This window comes from Eulemur rufifrons, chromosome 12 (assembly GCF_041146395.1).
Source record: "Eulemur rufifrons isolate Redbay chromosome 12, OSU_ERuf_1, whole genome shotgun sequence".
In the NCBI taxonomy this organism is placed as follows: domain Eukaryota; kingdom Metazoa; phylum Chordata; class Mammalia; order Primates; family Lemuridae; genus Eulemur; species Eulemur rufifrons.
In genome coordinates, this window is record NC_090994.1 from 2,388,276 (window position 1) to 2,408,679 (window position 20,404).

The 20,404-nt window shown below is 38.4% G+C and overlaps 1 protein-coding gene across 1 annotated transcript in view; it reads left to right on the forward strand.

Annotated features, from left to right (window-relative positions):
• Window positions 1–20,404, forward strand: part of MCPH1 (microcephalin 1) — a 174,638-nt gene that overhangs the window by 16,268 nt on the left and 137,966 nt on the right. Inside the window, exons 7-9 of the mRNA XM_069485068.1 lie at window positions 2,183–2,275; window positions 4,532–5,701; window positions 15,487–15,596. Of these exons, the coding sequence (XP_069341169.1) occupies window positions 2,183–2,275; window positions 4,532–5,701; window positions 15,487–15,596 (1,373 nt within the window). The remainder of the gene's footprint in view (window positions 1–2,182; window positions 2,276–4,531; window positions 5,702–15,486; window positions 15,597–20,404) is intronic.

A 20,404-nucleotide genomic window follows, 5' to 3' on the forward strand; every position in this document is an offset into this window, starting at 1 on the left:
GTCTCTCTTGGAGGAATTTGCTTTATTTTATTTTATTTTATTTTTGACAAGTCCTGATGACATTGAAAGGAATTTGCATGTAATGAATCAATTTATATTTTTCCATTTCTTTCATCTCTAACATCTTTAATTACTTAAGTAATTGAGTACGTTTTAATAAAATATTTAAAAACTTAGCTAATAGTAAAAATTCAACTTGAATCCCACCTAATTTTTCTTTCTGATTTGTAAGAGCTTTTTTTAAGGTTAGATATTTAGTCTGTCTTGGATTTATATTTGTATGTGCTATAAAATGGACACCTATATCGGTTAAGCTTCGTTTTGGCTGCAGAACACAAAGCAACAAACAAACCAATGACTTCAATTAGGTAGAATTACCTTTCTGTGTGTGTCAAGTCCAAAAGTAGGCAGGCAGGGCTCGGTGGCATTCCATAGTGTCTTTAAAAACCTGGGTTTCCATCTGTTTTACCTTTCTGGCTTTTCTTCCAAAATGTGTGTGCCTCCCAGCTGAGCCAGTTCCCTTTAACAGCTTTACCACGTGTCCAGTCCATTATCCTGCCTAATCCATTGGCTGGGACTTGATCATACAGCCACTCCTGGTTGCAAGCAAGACTGAAATGTAGTCTTCGCTAGAGCGCATTCCTATGCTAGTAAAATCAGAGTTCTGTTCTAGAGGAAGCTGAGAATGGATGTTGAGGTAGGTAACTAGCTGTGTCCTAAATGGACATCCAAATTGTTTCAACTTACATATATAAACTAATTTGCCTTAAACTTTTTTTCATTACTTTGCAGTGTTAATTCTGCCACTTCATTGCGTCCAGCACGGTTTTAAACTCAAAGACTGAAAACTTTATCTCTGTGATAAAATAACTACAACTTATAAACAGACATACCTATTTTTTGAATGTGGGAACCCCTTGTTTGAATTGGGGTAATAATTGTTCATGGTTATATCTTTACTTTGGATCTATCAAATTTCTTAAAATTTTCTCACCCATAACTAGAACTCAGAAATTTCCCCCTGAAATTAGGTATTGTAATAAGATTAAGGCATAGGTTAAACTTCCTTTTTGGTTCCTATGGGTTTTCTCATAGGCATTGCCTTTTTTGCTACAGAATAAACCAAGATAAGTAAGGTTTATTTTCTTTTTACAATTATTTGCTTAGATTTTCTCAGAAAAGTATCCTTTTGAGTCTCTTTAAAAAATATCTTTAGGCCGGGCGTGGTGGCTCACGCCTGTAATCCTAGCACTCTGGGAGGCCGAGGTGGGCGGATCGTTTGAGCTCAGGAGTTCGAGACCAGCCTGAGCAAGAGCGAGACCCCATCTCTACTAAAAAATAGAAAGAAATTATATGGACAGCTAAAAATATATATAGAAAAAATTAGCCGGGCATGGTGGTGCATGCCTGTAGTCCCAGCTACTCGGGAGGCTGAGACAGGAGGATCGCTTGAGCCCAGGAGTTTGAGGTTGCTGTGAGCTAGGCTGACGCCACGGCACTCACTCTAGCCTGGGCAACAGAGTGAGACTCTGTCTCAAAAAAAAAAAAAAAAAAAAAAAAAAAAAAAAAATATCTTTGGATATGAGACTCAGACATTTCTTTTGTTTCTTATCTGTTGTATGCACAGCATGTAAAGGTAACATTTTTGACCTTATTTGTTAAATCGTTGATATTCTAGATGTTTCCTATGAATCTCTAGTTTCTCAACCTCAGCACTATTGACACTTTGAGCTGGATAATTCTTTGTTGTGAGCACTGTCCTGTGCATGGCAGGATGTTGGGCAGCGTCCCTGCCTTTCCCCACTGTATGCCTATAATACACCTGCCTCCCTTCCCCTCTTGTGACATCCAGAAATGTCTCCAGGCATTGTCACCTATCTGCTGGGAGCCCAGATCACCCCTGCTTGAGAACCACTGCTCTAATTACAGAAATAACTATTACAATCATCCTTAAAGAAAAAGCCAGGATTATCAAACAGGAAGACTGACTGAAAATGTTCATTTAACTTTGTTAAGCTTCTGATTAGGTTCAGGCAAGTTGACTTTTTAAGATCCCTTCTGACTTCTGTGACTCTGTGATTTAATAGAATCCCCTATGATTAATAGGTGGACTTACTGTTGTCTTCATCTACTAAAAAATATTGAAGTTATATCTAATGAAATGTTTTAATTCTGTTTTCAGCTTCCCAAATGATCGAACAGTCTCATGATAATCCAGGTAACTCTCCATGTGAAGAAGCATCTTCGAACATTTCACATGATACTTTGTTTTCAGGTAAAATTATTATTTTCTTTTCTGTGATATATTTAAGCTTTCCGAATAGTATGATTTTCTTATTTAGAATTTCATGTAACCATTTCTGTTGAGTAGAATAATTAGTTAAAGCTAGAACTCATAAATTTCCTCCTTATTAAGACATGAGTTTTACCTTTTTGGTTCCTATGGGTTTTCTCCTAGGTGTTTGTTTTCTTGCTACAGAATCAATTGCTCCTTTTTTTTAAATTTTGTGGTATTATGCATATGCACTTTAAACTGTATAGAACTGAGAGCAGTCAGAACTAAGGAAAAAATTGTTTCACACAATGTATAATAAACATATGGAACATGTTATTAAACAGGGTCAGTGAAATATATAAAGGTCGTCAATAAATTTAGGAGAGTAACAGAATTTCTAATTAGAAGCAGAAAGGGCATTGGTAAGAATTAATGAAATTGATTATGTGTTATGCATATATATTTTATTATTGTCGGAACCCTTGTTTGAGTTGGGATGATAATTTTTCATGGGCATATCTTTACTTTGGTTGTATCAAATTTCTTACACTTTTCTCACTTAGCCCACCCTAGTAACCAAGTAAATAGTGGTGACCCCTAAAAGAACTGTGTTCAAAAGTGCTTAAAATGCTGTGGAATATGTTATTATGAAATCCACAATGGTGACAAAGCACAAAATAGTATCAAGCTATTAGGAGTTTAAACTAAAGTTTCCTTTCAGTGCATGGTTTAGTCTTGCAGTCTCTTCTGTGTATGTTGGAATTATTTACCCATTTATCTTAATCTCCATCTTTTTGTATATATTGATATATTTATTTCTTATAAGTTGGAAACAAGTATTAATAATAGCTAACAATGATTTCACTTTTGCTATGTTATAGGCACTGCTCTAAGTGTCTTATTTACTGTATCTCATTTAATTCTATTAGCCCTATGAAATAAGTGCTATCACCATCTTCATTTTGCCACTGAAAAAACCAGGACACAGGTCAGACACAGCTTGTGCAAGGTCATGTGGTTTTTATGAGTGGCAAACCCAGGCTTCTAACTTAGGCAGTCTGACTTTAGAATTTACACTCTTAATGACATATCACACTGCTTATCAGCTTTTTGAAATGTGTTATAAATGTATTCAGCTGCTAAAATTAAATGTGACCTATATTTCCAACTGCTGCCTTAAGGACATGCAAGGCTGTCTGACTTGGCATAGACACGGCACCACCCTGCCCACTGGCCTTCCCTCCTTCCTGGAGCACAGCAGCAAGGGAAGGGCCCTGTGATTACTGTCTTCTTCCTTTTTAAAAGTAGCGCTTTAGTGATTCCATTCACAAAGTTACAACACTTAGGTTGTCTCCAGATGTGTGATTGCTGTAGAATAGAGGTCCTCCACCAGCAAGCACTGAGCCCTTCTTGGGGGAGCCAGCACTGGGCTGGAGACTTCACGTTCCTAAATGAGCAGAGAGTCGTGTCTGTCCTCTAGTGAGTAGTGAGAGGGGCAGATACACACATACCACAGTGTGACTTGATGCAGAATGCTGTGTAGCAGAGGAGGGCATGGCCAACTAGACTTGGCAAAGGTGGTAGGAAGTTCACAGGGATGGTGACAACCCAGGTGGGCTTTGAAGGATGAGTGGTATTTACCCAGAGTAAAGTGTGGAGGAAAGGCAAGGCCCAGAGGTGTGGGAGGGTATGGAATTTTCAGGAGATAGGTAGTAGCTTAGTATTACTCTAAAGAGATGTATAAGATATATGAGAAGTCAAAAATTAAGATCTACCAGATGGTTCACTTTTGAACATAAATATTATTTGAGGACTTCACTAGAAGACAGAGAAGGTAAAGATGAGCTATATTAATTGGGGGAATGTTCCATGAAAGACTAGAAATTGTCTTAAAGCAGTAAGTAGTTCTTAAGTTTTAGCGTTATTGCCCTCCTAAAGAATTAGTGACAAACTGTGGATGCTCTTCCTGGGAAAAAAATGCACCTGCATCTGGAAATTTGTATGAAATGTTTAAAGGTTTGTTAATGTTCTTTTCCACCCCGACCTTTATCTCACTGAAGCCCAGGTTCCGTAGTTAAAAATACTGGCCTTAAATGTATCCTTAACTAGAAAGAAGAATAATGAAAATCCAGTCAATACTATGCTTAAAAACTAATAGCTATGCTTAAAAAGTATTAGTTTATTGGTCAACTGAAAATGACATTTATAATAATTTAAACCATTTTTAAAAGTTGATTCTTGATTAATAATTTTCAGATGAATCCTTTGCTGGTGATTTACATTCATCTTTTGATGATCTTTGTGGGAACTCAGGATGTGGAAATCAAGAAGGGAAATTAGGAGGATCCATTAATGAAATTAAAAGTGACATGTGTATTTCTTCACCTGTATTGAAAGCAGACAATATTCATTCGTCAGCATCTTCCAGTTACCTCAACCAGTTAAGTCCTCAGAAATTCATGAGTAATGTTTCAAAGAAAGAAAGAAATTGGCAAAGAGATACTACAGGTGAAATAGTCACCCCTGACAAAAAGCAGGCTGAAGGTATATCTAAGGAGCTGTTTGATGAGAAATACAGTTTGTCTCCTACATTATCTTCAAAGAAAGACCGCCTTTTGTTGCATTCAGTACCCAAGGGTTCCATAGTGAAGAGAAAAAGGACAGCAGAGTACTTACATTCATCTCCAAAAGAAAACCTAAAAAAGAGGTCCAGCCGGAGATCTATCTTGCCAAGGCTGCAGCTGTTTAAGTCAGAAAACAGCCTGCAGTTCGTGCCCAGATCTGCTGCTGAGACTCTGGATTGTGGAGAGTCCTCATATGATGATTATTTTTCACCTGATAATCTTAAGGAAAGGAATTCAGAGAATCTGCGTCAGTCTCAGCCACCATCAAGCCCTGCTCATTTCAGCTGCAGAAGTCTTTCTAGGAGGGAGAGAACAAGCATATTAGAAATGTCTGATTTTTCCTGTCTTGGTAAAAAACTCAGATCAGTCAACATTTCCGATTTAATAGTAAAACCCAGCTCCAGTCTGCAGAAAACTGGAAATGGTGAAGTCAGCACAACTTTGAGTTGCATGATGTCTGAGGGAACTTCTGCCGCTGTAGAAACTCCAGGGTGTTGTAGACAGGCTGGGCCTCTGCAGGGAGAGGACACATGTCCAGATGGAAACAGCTTTTCCTGCACCTTTGATGACCCTGCTCATCCAGAAGGACCTCATGGAGATTTAACTCCTTTGAAAGAAACCGGTAAAGAAACGAAAGAAGTGGTTGGTATAAAAAGCACACAGATAGAAGGTACCACTTCCAAAACGCTGAACTCCTCTGAAGGTGAAGCACAAAGTGATAATAGGCTAAATTTTGCAGATGATTGTAATGTGGAAAAATCTACAGAAGAAAAGGAAAACTTATCCAGAGGATATACTGAAAGTATGTGAAACTCCTTTTCTAAGTATCTTTGTTAAACAAATATGTAATAGTACATCCATATTTTAAATTTATCACAACTTTTTTATAATTTAAAATATTTCCCTTTTTCATTTAAAGATTGTATGTTTGATATTTTCCAATGATAAATTCTTTACGAATACATTTTTTCCCTTTTACAGGTTCAAAAATAAGTAATAGGATTTTGGCTGTCGTGTGGTTCAGGCCATCACACAGTGGTGTGCAGACAGGGCCCTGGTGTAACTCACTTTGACTCAGATGGAAGCATTCTATATGCCCTCACGTAAGGGCTTCTTCTAGAGTCATCTGCCTTATTTCACATCATTATCCAAGACAAAATCATTGGATTCTAGGACAGGAAGGACTTACATGTTGTCTAGCCTAAAATCTAACCCCTTTCTTTCATGATAATAAAATTAAGACTTTCTGACATTTTAAACTGTCCACTGTCAACCCACTGGGACTCAGGTAAACCAAGTCTGTCTTGGAATCTACCTTAGATGACACTATAAAGCCTTTAGTTTAAATGTCACATAAGCACATTCCATATCTGCTGAAATTATGGCATAGTAAAGACTTCTGTACATCAAATTATACCTCTCCAAATCTTTCATGTTGAAATAAAGGTCTTTTTTCAATTTCTGTTTTCAATTCACTTTTTGCTGTCGTTGATATCTAAGGTAGAGTATAATAAAGGTTTCAAGTACAAATTATGGAGAGATTCAGTAATAAACATGAATAGAATAGGAGCTGAGTAAAAAACTTAATTTTGTTTTTTATAATTTTAAAATCATTTAATGTTTTTCATTTTTACATTTTTTCTAATTTTATAAACAATACACAAATACATTTACATTGTAACAAAGATTGGTAAAAAAGAATAAAACCTTCCCAGCTCTTGCTTCTCACATACCTCCCTTTGTTAGTTCACTTAATAACTAATGGAAGTTAGCCATGCGCCTGTTGGGCAGGTGGGGAGATCGCAGAGAGTAAAGCAGTGTGCGCACCTCCAAGGGGAGGACAGACAGTAAATGAATGTGTAACACTGTCAGCTTTTGAGCAATTAGTGATAAAAAGAAAAATAATAGTGCATCAGATAGATGAGGTGGCCAGTGAAGGCTTCCCTGAGGAGGTGGCATCAGGTCACAGGCCTGTGAGAAGCAGAGGGGAGCCGGTGACTGTCTACTGAAGTCATGTTCCAAGCGGAGGTAGCAGTGGATATAAGTGTCCTGCTGTGGAAACTTACCTGCAGGAACACCAAGGAGGCCAGTGCGGCAATACCGGCTGAGCTGTAGGAGGGCAGTAAGGTGGCAAGAGCCAGATCCCCTGACAAGATGGGGAGTTGTTTTAAGTGTGATGAGAAGCCCTGGGGGTTTTGAACAAGGGAATAACCAAATAGATTTATGTTTTAAATGTAACCCTGGATAGTTTATGGCAAACAAACTGGGTTGGACTGTCTGCTCTAAGCAATCGCTGTCAACTGTTTAATGTTTCTTTCCAGACCATCTATGTGTGTGTGTGTGTGTGTGTGTGTGTGTGTGTGTACAAACATACAAATGCAAATAGATATTTTAAGGGGATTTTTTTGGTATACATGTATTATCCTATCATCTTAAAATTTGCTAATATAATATGTTATATATATTTCCATATTATTATTAATAGATCTATATTTTTTAATACAGTCTATATCAGGGGTCAATGAAATTTTTCTGTAATGGGTCAGATAGTAAATATTTTAGGTTTTGTGGGCCGAGAGGCCCAATCGAGGTATGCCAGTACTTACATAGAAAATTACATGAGTAAAAGACATTTTCACAAAATTTTTATTAACAAAACTCAAAATAAAATTGAATATGATTTTTTTAGAATACAGATCTAATGAAAAGAATAGAATTCTTTCTGGGGGGCAGTAAGAATAACATTTCATTTAATTGGGGTTCAAATTGAGTGTTCCCATCACCAACATTGATTGCAAATCTTTATTAAGGCTGATGTGTAATAAGATTTTATGTATGTCACCTTTAAATGCCTTTTCACAAAGATACGTGTTCCCAATCCACAAGCAGATGACTTTCATTGAGCATATTCATGCTTAAAAAGCTTATGGAATTCTGTTTGGTTCTTCTCTTGATAAGTGCCTTTCAGCATGTCCTTACATTGCAAATTAATCACTTCTAATTGAAGGTTAGGTGGAAGCTCCTTAATTACACAGTTAAATGGATTTTGAAATAGGAAATTCTTTTTGTTCTTGAACGCAGTCTGAAAAATGCTGCTGGAACTTGCATTTGAGCTCAGGGAAAATGTCCACAGCAAATTTGCATTGGAATGGAGATCTCATGTCCTGTTTTAACTTTTGACAGCCCAGGACAGGAATTATATTAAGCAGCTTAACATTACTTATATGTGCAAATGACATCCCACCCGCCATCTGAGACTGCTAATCATAGCTCTTCAACCAACAGAAGTTGGTTTGAATTGCCCAGTCGATGAGGCCAATTGGTCATCCTCCTAGCGCACAGCTTGACTCCTAGTTACTTCTCACTAATGAAGGGGGACAGAGTGGCTCCACAGGTGCCATGTGTCCGCCAGCACAAACAGAAAAGTCCTTCCCACACCCCCACTCCACTCTTGCCTGTTTGTTTAATGCAAATTTTCTTCTTCGCTGTGCATGATGGTCTTTACATATCAGCACCTTGTACACATTTGTTGTGAGTTTATCTGACCAATTTGATTATATCCAACTACTAGGTTCTTGTTCATAGATTAATAGCCACCAATTATTGGAGGTTGATGGTGCTTAACTACTCTTCTACCAACACTATCTGCCTTATCTTATTGTAAGCAAGTCTCAGACACATAGACGTTTATTAAACACTTATTGGCAGACAGGAATCAGTCCACAAAACTGACCAATATGCTGACGTCCCAGTTCTCCGTCTATATCTTATCTGAAAGGTTTACTAGATAGAGTACGTTTCTGTAAACTTATTCATTGTCAACATCAGACCATCAGATACCTCTGACCCTGTGGTTTATCATGGGGCCATTTAGGGATCAAGCCTTGGATACCATCCACAGAGATACGAGCTACAATTCCTGCTAGATTTTTATGTCCTACTAGTGCGTGGGGAGGGAGTGCCCCTGTAATATTTAACCCATCCAATTTTCTTGAATCCATTCATTTAACCAACAAGAAACTATTTCTGACATCCATTATGCTGATTAATAAGCTGACAACATCACCAATTATAGCTCATTTCTGCCTTTCATTTGGCAGTTAGCAAAGCATCTAATAATGGGCTGGAGGATTTACAGGAATTGTCTCTGGAGTGTGGCGGTTTTGTTAACATGCTAGCTGACCACTTCTGGATGTGTGTTTGATGCAGATGAACTAACATACCTCATATCATACAGTTTATGCTGAAGTATTTTAAACTGTATTCCAGCCAGTGTAACACAGTGTTGTTTTGTCTTAGTGCATTAATTTCTGTGATAGAAATTGCAAGTAAGGCCTCTGCTGACTTCAGCTGATTGGTGGTCACTGCCTGCAGCTCTAGGTTGGAAAAGACCATGACGTTGGACCCTGGCTTTGAAGGAAAAAATAACGTGATAAACTAGTAGTATTTGCCTAGAGGATTAATTGGTTCATGTGGTTCAACATGGGGTGTGTTTGGATTATAGCTTTAATTGATGGAGAATTATAGGCAAAAATACAATAGTGATTGTGAAAGATATATGTACATTTCATCATAATTCGTCCTAAAGCAGAGAATTACAATTTCATATTTCTTTTTCAGTAATATGAGAAAGTTTGATAATCTTGGGCTTTGAGTACATCTCATTGAAATCAGGAAGTATACCACTTTTAAAACTGAGTTAATTGAAAATGTATGTGCTTTATCAGAACTAAACCCATCTAATCATAAGCATTTGGGAGTTCTTATATAATATGCTATATTTCATATATTCTGAGTATTTTTTATTCAAGAGGAAATTTGAATTACAGCAAATAGGTGTACATGTATTCCTTAAATATTTTAAATTGAGAAGTAATTATTGCACGTTTGACAATTCACGTAATCCACAAGTGTGCTTAGAGGAGTGTTTCTGTCAATCGTCTTCCCTGTAGTTCGCAATCCCACTCACTAAGTAGTAAGACTAAGCAGTTGGAACAGCTCGAGGTGGGATAGTCAGCCTTAACCAGAAGGCTGACCACAAGGAAGGAAGGCAGGCTGTTGATTATTTAACTGATTGGTTGATTCGTTCATTCATGTACTTACTCATTTTTCATTAACGAGATGTTTATTCTGTATCTGCTACATTCCAGGTATTCAAATAAACACAGTGAGAGTAAGATTAATATGAAGCTCTGTCTCCTCAAGGAGCTTAGACAATTAGGGAAGGTACAGTCAAGACAGTCTGTATACAAGTATTAGGGAATTCAAAAGACAAGATTACTCCCCCAGTGGGAAAGGTATGTAGCACTAAAACTAACTTACATATATAGGGTCTATATTTTAATTCTCTACAATGATTATAAAGGAAGGAATTTCAATTATCTACTGAAGATCATGATTTTGTTTTTATTTTTTTCATAGTTAACAAAGTGAACTTGATATTCTAACAGACAAATATGAGTATAGGTTTTTGTTAGCTGAGATTTGCCTAGTACAGAACCTGTGAGTAACTTGTATATATCCCAAAAGTACATTTGGAAAGGAGTTTTTTCTAGGGGTATTTTAAGGTTCTTTCCACAATCCTAAGATTTTATATTCTATGTTGTTCTTAAATAATTCGTTATTCACATTGGGGGTGCTCAGAACAAATTTCCCATTGGGATAATGGTAAAATGTTATATATGCTTTTTTATATGGTAAAAGTATGGATTTTTTTAACCCCATAAAACTTATAGTAAAAAAATTATGGAATTTTTTTTTTTTTTTTTTTTTTTTTGTTGAGACAGAGTCTCACTTTGTTGCCCAGGCTAGAGTGAGTGCCGTGGCGTCAGCTTAGCTCACAGCAACCTCAGACTCCTCGGCTTAAGCGATCCTACTGCCTCAGCCTCCCGAGTAGCTGGGACTACAGGCATGCGCCACTATGCCCGGCTAATTTTTTCTATATAGATTTTTAGTTGTCCATATAATGTCGTTCTATTTTTAGTAGAGACGGGGTCTCGCTCAGGCTGGTCTCGAACTCCTGACCTTGAGCAATCCACCCGCCTCGGCCTCCCAGAGTGCTAGGATTACAGGCGTGAGCCACCGCGCCCGGCCTAAAAAATTATGGATTATTAAATGAGCCTTTAGGAGCCTTTTTCATTTTGTCCCTTGCAGAGTGCCTTTTATGAATAAATACTAACTGTTTAAATGTTTTATTAGTACTAGCATTATTAGTCCTAATTTTGTGTCTTGGAAGTAGGAAAGTAGGATGTGAAGGAAGATATATGTTAGAAATAAAAGTTTATTTCTTAAGCCTTGGCTCTAGGCAAAACTTTGACACAGCCAAGATTCTCATACAGTTTTGTTTTTGTTTTTGTTTTTTTTTTGAGACAGAGTCTCATTCTGTTGCCCGGGCTAGAGTGCCGTGGCGTCAGCCTAACTCACAGCAACCTCAAACTCCTGGGCTCAAGAAATCCTCCTGCCTCAGCCTCCTTAGTAGCTGGGAATACAGGCATGCGCCACCATGCCTGGCTAATTTTTTCTATATATATTTTTAGCTGTCCATATAATTTCTTTGTATTTTTAGTAGAGACAGTGTCTCGCTCTTGCTCAGGCTGGACTCGAACTCCTGAGCTCAAACGATCCACCCACCTCGGCCTCCCAGAGTGCCAGGATTATAGGCGGGAGCCACCATGCCCGGCCTCTCTTACAGTTTTTTTCAACATCCACTTCTTCATCTTTCTCCCTTTCCTAGTATTTAACACCTTGACTGCCACACTAGAAACAATAATTTCCTTATGGCCACGGTGTTTCATTATGAAAATAGAATAAAAACTTCGAAAACAAAACACTCCTTTCTAATTTAATGAAAAATTTGTTACATCATCAATAAAAAAGTAATGTAAAAACTTGAAAATTGACAATGTAAAAAGTAATGTGAGAACTTGAAAAATAGTTCATTAAGGGTAAAGTGTTTTTCTTGACTTGTCAGGCTCAAGTGTAATTTAAAGGTAAACATAAATAGAAAAATGAAATTTATTGACTTCATTTAATCCACATTTTTAGAATTAAGTTGTCAGCAGGTAAAGAGATATATGAGTTATATGCTTCATGAGGCCCTGGGCTCACAACTAGCCTAAGTTAAATACAACTCATATGGCAGTCAGCGTGTTAAGTGACACAGGCCCATATGCTGCTTTGGCCTGGCTCTGCCCCCAGAGTGATCACATTTAAAATTCTCTTCACTTGGTTCAATCGTTATCTCCGTTGAGCAGGTGAAAGTTGTGATTTACCTAATTCACACTGAGGTGAATGAGTGACCATTTGCTAACTTTCTTTGATGTGTTTGTATTTTGATAATATTATTAGCCCAAACAAATTTCTAAAGGGTAAAATTACAGGTAATATAACTTAATGATAAAAATTCTGGGGCAGTGAGGTTTGTTTCTCTCTGTATTTCGTCATTTTCTGAAAAGTCAGAGTCAATGAATCATGTGTATAATGAAGGTAGAATGAAGGGGGGGGAGAGAGAGGAGGCTAGGATCTGTGGCTTAGGTAGGGAGCTGCTGTGGACTGAATTGTGTCCCTCCAGCTGTATGTGTTGAAGCCCTAACCCCCACTGGCATGGTATTTGGATTGGAGGTGGGGGCAGCCTTTGGGAGATAATTAGGTTTAGATGAGGTCATGAGGGACTTCATGATGGGATTAGTGCCATTATAAAAACAGACACCAGAGAGCTCTCGTCCTCTCTGTCTGCCATGGGAAGACACAATGAGAAGGTGGCTGTCTGCAAGCCAGGAAGAGAGCTCTCACCAGAACCCGAGCATGCTGGCACCTGGATCTTGAACTTCCAGCCTCCAGAACTGAGAAAATAAATTGCTATTGTTCAAGCCACCTAGTCTGTGGTATTTTGTTATTGTAACCCAAGCTGAAGGAGGACAGGCATTCATCAAACTCTGGGGTATGTTGGCATGTTAGTTGAAATTTCTAAAAGATAGATGTCCATTAGGGAGTTGGATTTATCCAGCCTTACCTCAGCTGGGAGGTCTGGACAAGGTGCATAGAATTAGGACTTCTCAGTAGTGGGTGACTATGGGAAGTGGTGAAGTCACTTTGCAGGGTTAGAAGAGAGCTGATGACAACCCATGAAGAAGCTGCACATCGGGAGCAAGCAGGAAGAGTCTGGAGAGCCAGGCAGAGGGGAGTAGATACTCTTTATTGATCTAGACAGAAATGGAATCTCACCGCTCTTTTCACAATTGCTTTCCAAGGTACTTGCGCTTCACTGCTTTTGGCGTGCTGGTAACGTCCTTAAAGAAAACATTGGTGAATTACTGTGGCAGGGTTTGTTAAATGTTTTAAATAACCAAATAAATTATTTACTTGGATCATTTTGTGACTGCATCATTTGGGAAATTCGGAAAGATGTGTCATTAGCAATGTTAGCCTAAGTTTTAAAAGGTTGTGATGCATTTCCTAGAGCTTTGTGTTTAGAAAATGCTTTACAGCCTGTTTCATTTCTCAGCACGAACTGAGGCAGGTAGCCATTTTAAAATGTTTTTTTGAATACAAAAGGAAGCTGCAGATTTGTTCAGGATTCAATAACAATAACATTGTGGCCCAAATTACAACTTTAGTCCACTGCTTTTCTTGTTTTGATATACTCTTGCTTTAAGTAAATATCTGTATTTAAAAAGGAAAATAAATGCATAGTGGATATGATTAATATTCTAATCTTATAATTACTTTTAGATCTTAAATATGAAAAACAGGTTACATCCATATCCTACCCTAGAAGTTCTAGCATTTTCAAAAAAAGATGGTTGAAAGTGGTAGAAAGTAATACATAGATAATAGGTAGATAGAAAGATAGACAGACAGTTAGATACTTTTACCTGGAGAGTGAACAAAAGTGAGGCTAGGCAACGTGGCTCACCCTGTAATCCTAGTACTTGGGAGGCCAAAGCAGGAGGATTGCTTGAGGCCAGGAGTTTGAGGTTGCAGTGAGCTATGATGACACCACTGCACTCTAGCCTGGGCAACAGAGCAAGACCTTGTTTCCAAAAAAAAAAAAAAAAAAAGTGAGAAACTTAGCCAGATCTTAGGACAAAATATCAACTGCATGATACCCTTTTACATGGCTTGTGAACCCATCTGTTCTGATCCACCTATCTGTATTTAGCTGGTTGAGGTTGTCACTGTGGTAGGCAGTCATCTGGGCTGAAGTAGGACTAGGAGACAAGTGAGTGCAAGTCAACTATAAGAGGTTGCCAAGGACGTGGGGGAATCAGTATGTGATTGGTGTGAGTCTCCAAAGGGATTCAGTATTAGGGTTTATGGGAAAGAGTGTTGGTTTGTGGTTCAGAACCTGACCTTAAAATGTTTCTAGGGCCCAGGCTGCAAATAACTAGTTTAAATTGAAGAGGACATTTAACCATTGTTGTTCTGCATTTTTTTTTCATTTCGATATATAAAAATTTTCAAATCAGACTGACCAAACTTAGTTATATCTGGTTTTATTGTGGCAACCTATCTGCAAAGCAGTCTTTCTCATGTTATATGATTTTTAATTTCTGAGGGCACTAGCATTATTTTTGCCTACATTGATTTATCTGTGTCTATATTGTCTATTGGGTTGTGAGCTCCCTAAGAGTAGGACAATATCTTGTACATTGTTCATCTCCAGTGGGAGGCCTGTGGGCGTTAGGTATTTGTTGATCAAAGTGAACAAATGAGTGGGATGTGCAGTTGAGCTAACCGTCACCTGGCTGGGGCTGGTGCACCCTAGGCAGCTACATGCCCTCTGTGTCAAGGTGTACATTATACCGTTGCAACCATGTTATGGTCTATGCTAGGTCCTCCTTCAAAACTCCAACTAAGTCATAAAGTAGGCAGACTGTTTTGGGGGAAAAGAGTGAGAATAAGGAACAGCATGTAAAGCAATAGCAGGGGGTGAGTCAGTTCGAAGTAAACATTTCATACTTCACTGTGGGTTACTTAGGTCTACACAGCTCAGCATCTAGTGAAACCACATTTCACTCGAGTATCTTCCTTTTGGTATGTGTGCCTTCATGGCGAGACATGGGGTCTGTGGTGGAAATTTGGGGGAGTAGAATTATCTGTCACTTATAGATTGAAATAGATGCTTTGTACTACTGAAGACTCTTCCAGAAAAACTCAAATTGCCTCCAAAGCTGAGATTACTCAGTGTTGCTAATATAGAACTGACTTCTTGGAGGATCTAGGTTTTGATCATTATTTTAAAATCTAAGAATTCAAGTTTGAACAGTGCAGAAGGAATAGGCGTACATTTTCTTACATTGTCAACTAGGCAAATGTGATGCTATAGCACATTCTAACCTGGCCGGCTAAATTGTTTCTGAACACTGAGTGAAGTGAATTGCTTGGGATATTGGAGTGGAATAAACTGAAAGTTCTAAATATATCTCAAACAGCAAGAAGTATGCAGTGTTTATTTAAAGGGCCTATAGTTTCCTGTTATACATTATGTGTAAATAAATGTAATTTTTGATTTTTGTTTTGCTTAAGTTGTATCAGCATTCAGACCATGTCAAGTTCTAACTAATCTTCAATCCACTTGGGTTTTAGATGTTAACAATGGACCAGCAGGGCATGATGTTTTACATGGCTCATATGCAGGCTTGAAGGGCCTCATCAGACCTCATGAGGAATCAAAGAAAAATGGGAAAGGCAAAAAGGTCAGTGTGTGAAAATATTTTAAACTTTTAAATGCTGCTACATCATAATGTTCCATGCTGGGTTAATGAAACATAAACTAGTCTATCCAACTGTGTCTTATTTAAAAAATTGATTATGGGTAAATGTTGGAAAACTCTGAATATAAAACTGAGAGCATTGGTTGCATTCAGGACAAAGAGTTACTATTAATAGACAAAGCTTTCTCCTATCACTTTGCCAATACATTTCTTGTAAAAATGCCCACAGCTTCTCTCGAACAGAAAATGTTGGTTGTGCCAGCATTTGTTGCTATTTTATAATCTGAATAAATATTTGCTAGACAGGAGGTGAAGAACCCAAACATCTTTCATTTGCAAACTAATCAAAGTTTGACCTCAAGCCAGCAGCGTGAAAAGTTTATACACCAAACGCAGGGTCACCCATTCCTTTGCAGTTTCAGCTTTAAAACCTGGCTCTTCCTCTAAAAAGAAAAAGTTCTCTTATACCAGGCTAAGCTTATGTGAATCATGTCAGGAGGATTTTAATTTTTTTTGTTCATTCAACATCTTTCATTGCTTAAATTTAAATTTAGCCGTTTAATATTATCTCATGCCTCATTTTATGAGGCCAAGGAAGTTTAATATAGCGAAGCCTGGATTCCAACTGTACTGATAAGCAGGAAGTGAAAATGATGGCGATTACAGTAAGAAGAGTTTGCACTGGGGCATCGGCTCTGGACGCTCAGGCTTGAACAGATGTGTGGCTGCCTTCTACCCGTGGACGTGACCGTTTTGCTCCTTGTATTGGCAATGGCTAAAAGACATTCAAAATTACACAGGTTCCATGGGAAGTCTCTTGTAACTTATAGAAACTTAGATTTCTTTACTCGTGCTTTCTGGTTTGTCTTAGAAAAAAAAAAAATGGAGCAAAAAAAAAAAAAATGGAAAGGAACCATAGTTTGGATAGAGCAACAGATTTGTGGAGAGAGAAATCATCAAGGTCCCCAGGTCCCCTAACATATAAGGGACACCCAGCCATGTGGCATCCTGTCTTACGATTGCACCGAGCATCCCTGAGTGTCGCAGCCTTTGGACCTGCCCAGCCAGTTGCCTCCCAGGGATCGTGCCCTTCGTAGAAAGCTGGTGACCCCTCGACCGAGTTTACATTTTGCTTTCCTGTTTCCTAATCTTCTCCCTAATTGCTACGTGGCCACTTGACCTGTTTCCTTTAGAAAGAAATAAAGAAAAAGCCTTTTGGGTATTCATTCAGCCGGTGTTTACTCAGCATCCCCTGCTGTCCCTGCGCTGCCCCTGCTGACACGTCCACAGCCGCTCGTCCGCCACCTGGCTTTACGGCTCCCACCCCGTGTGCCTGTTCGCCCACTTTCTGCCTCCCATAGACAGTTCTCAGGGACCGGTCGCTATTGTACCAGTACTTGATACTATGCCTGGCATTTAAAAAAAAAAAAAAAAGGTGCTCAGTAAATATTTATCATTGAGTTACTTGTTACGTACCATAAAAATGCTCCATCCTGTCTGATCAAAAAGCATGAGGTCTGAGCTTCAGACACATGACCTTGCTGCCTTCTTCCTGGTGACGACCCTTGACCTGCTGGCTGGGTCTGTGAGAGATCCGCATCCTGGGTGGGAGTGGTCCCTTCTCACCTTCAGTGGCCCCTGAAATGGGGGATTCAGACCTGTCTGACTTTCTGACATTGTTCTACAGATCCAGTGGTAAGTGCTACATAACATAGGGTGGTATTATGGTCATGAACAATAGTAAAAGAATAAGTGGTCAAAGAGGAAAACAAAATGCAAAATAATATTTACATACCTACAATCTGCCTTCAACTGACACGCTCAGGAACAAAAATATTTTAATACATTTAATTGCCTAACTTGCTCAAATTTTTTCTTTAACTCTTGTTTTGAAAATATTTTAAATATATTAGTAAACTTTCTGCCCTGGTAATTTATAATAGTAGAATATTAGTGCTGAGAGGAATCCATCGTTTCTGGTTCTACATGAAGAATCACCTGAAACAATCTTTAAATACGCAGATCCTCTGGCCCCACTTAAGACCCTCTCGGCCAGCAGCTCCCAGGCCACCAGGGAGCTGCCAGCCAGCCCGTGAAAGCTGCTGTTCCAGTACAGTTCCCTTCTGTGACAGAGAGGAAAGAAACTACCACTCAGAGAGGGGAAAGGATTCATCTGAGGTATCATATCTTGCTGATAGCAGAAGAAATGAGATGTACGTTTCCTTTCTTTGACTTGATAGTCTTCCAATTCTATTTGTTACTGCAGTTCACCACACAAGGGTGGTGCTTCCGAGCTGGGCTGCACACTGGAATCATCTGGGGGTCTATGAAATATGTCGCTGCCTGGCTCGCACTCCCAGACATTCTGGGGTCATTAATATGGGGTGCACCCTGGCCATTAGGATTTTTTCAAGCTCCTGAGGTGATCCTCCTGTGAAGCAAAGTTTGGAAACCACCCTTAGGGACTTTAGGCCCCTGAACTTTAGTATAGTTTAAATAAACAAATCGTCTTGGAAGAAGTTTTGTTTGTTTCTAAACACTTCCCATATAAACTTGTTTGATTGTTTTTTTAGATTCTTTAAAGATAAAGGCTTAAAGTCTTGATTTCTTTGCTTGTGGATTGAGTGTTTTATTAATAGAAGTGCAAATTTAGACAGTAATATAGAGAGATGAATGATCATGGTTTATCGTTTTACATATTAGAAGGAAGAATGATACAGATTTCTTAAAATGCAATTTTAGAGTGTAAAGACATAGGTTCCCAATAGTTTGAGATCTTTTAATGTGGGGTGGAGATAGGGGTTTATGTTGCTGTCTTATGTTGGTAATGCATCAGCAAAAACACTGGATTTGGTTTCCTGGTTTTAAAAGTCTACAGTTGGATTGGAGGAGGATTGAATTGGTAAACTAAATAAAAGTTTCTCACCTATAACTTAAAATTATAATGTTAGTCTTGAAGGTTACGTTAGTATCTCAATCATTCCCCTTTTTCCCCGCTGAAACCGAGGTTTTACCTGCTTATTTTTGTTACTTATTAGATTTAAGATAATCTGTGTTAAACTGATATTAGAAACTTTTTAACATAGTCATATTTTAATGTATAAATATATGTTAAGGGATTAGATTATATTATGCACAAAAATTTTTACTATTTCCCCCCAAAAAATCTTTTAGTTGAATTTTAAAGCTGAAAAAAGTAAGTTTACATGACATATCTTTCAACAGCTAATTACTGAAGCATGTCTCTCTACTGAGATGGAGAACACTGAGGTCTGGAATATAGGATAGGACTGACATTTTTATGTTCTCACGTGAGAGCTGGCTTACGTGCCGTTTCTGTGGTTATGAAAATGGTGTGGAACTCAGATGAGTCTCACGGCCCTAATGATCTTAAACTGGAAGTAACACGGATAGGCGATGTCCCTTCTGGGCAGCCCTGCAGAGCAGGCCTGATGAGAGCTGTTAATCCAAATTGTGTGCGATATGAAGGTGCAGGGCAGAAGGTATGAAGGTCAAAAAGGTCGGGAAATGTGGAGCCTGTGGGTGAAGTAGCAGAGTCTCAGTAGACAGCGTGGCCGAGGGGGGGGATGCTGGAACCTGCAAGGAGAGAGATGCTGACGTCGGCCCCAGAAGATTCTGACCATAGACTGTTCTCATTGTTGGTTTTCTGCAGTTTCATTGTGATTGTCATACCAGAGTATTGTTTTTGTTGTTAGCCTACTTGAGAGTCACAGGCCTTCCTGTCTTTGATCTGTTCTGGAAAATTCTCATCTGTTATTTCTCCTGCCTGTTTTCTCACGCCTCCATTGCTGGGAACGCAATCCCATATGTCAGCCTTTGCTCCCATGGCCCGTACCTGGTGATGTTGCTTTATTTATTTCTTCTCGCAGCTCTGTATTTCGTTCTGGATATTTTCTACTGATTTCTTTTCCATTTCACCTTTTACTTTTTAGAAGTCTATTCTGATGCCGACCCTACGTATTGAGTTTTAGCATTTCATTTATTAATTTTCAGTCCTTGCAATTGTGTTTGAATTTTTTAGAGAGATGAACGATCATGGTTTGTCATTTTACAGATAAGAAGGAAGAACGATACAGATTTCTTAAAATGGAATTTTACAGTGTAAAGTCAATTTTTTTTATCATTTCCAGTTCTCTGCCAAAATTATTAATCTTGTCTTCTATTTCTTTCAACCTAGTGAGCATATTTATTTTGAATTATATACCTGGTAACTCTATTTTCTGGCTCCCCCTAGTTTCTGTTTTTATTTTCTATTGTTTTCAGTCATATGTTTGATATCCAATACGCCTGGTTATATTTTATTTATCTTCGTATCTCAGGAATTGAGAGGATTTGAAGTTGGCTTCTGTCTCTGTGAGGCCAACTATCCCCAGGGAAACATGGGCTTCAGACGCCAGTTCACCTCTCAGGGTTTCTTCCTCCGTGACTCGTTGTCTCATTAGCTGGGCAGCACCGTCAAAGGGCTGGCACTTGCTTGTTTATTTGCATCTTGTCTGGCTTTTCTACTGATCACAGGGAGGAGGCTGTTCCAAATCAATTAGTCCACCATTACTGGAAATAATGGGTGAATTTTAATGGCCATTTGAAAAACGAAAACTTTTCTAAATAGAGTTTTGGTATAAATCCTTCTCAGAGAAAAGAGCAGTAAGAGGCTAAGTCAAGAGAAGAAAGGATTTTTTAAGATGAACATTTAAGTCATTGTTTGCAAAAGACACTAAACATCTAAAGTGACATTAATTCAGTTTCTCTTAAAGAGTGAAAACAAATAT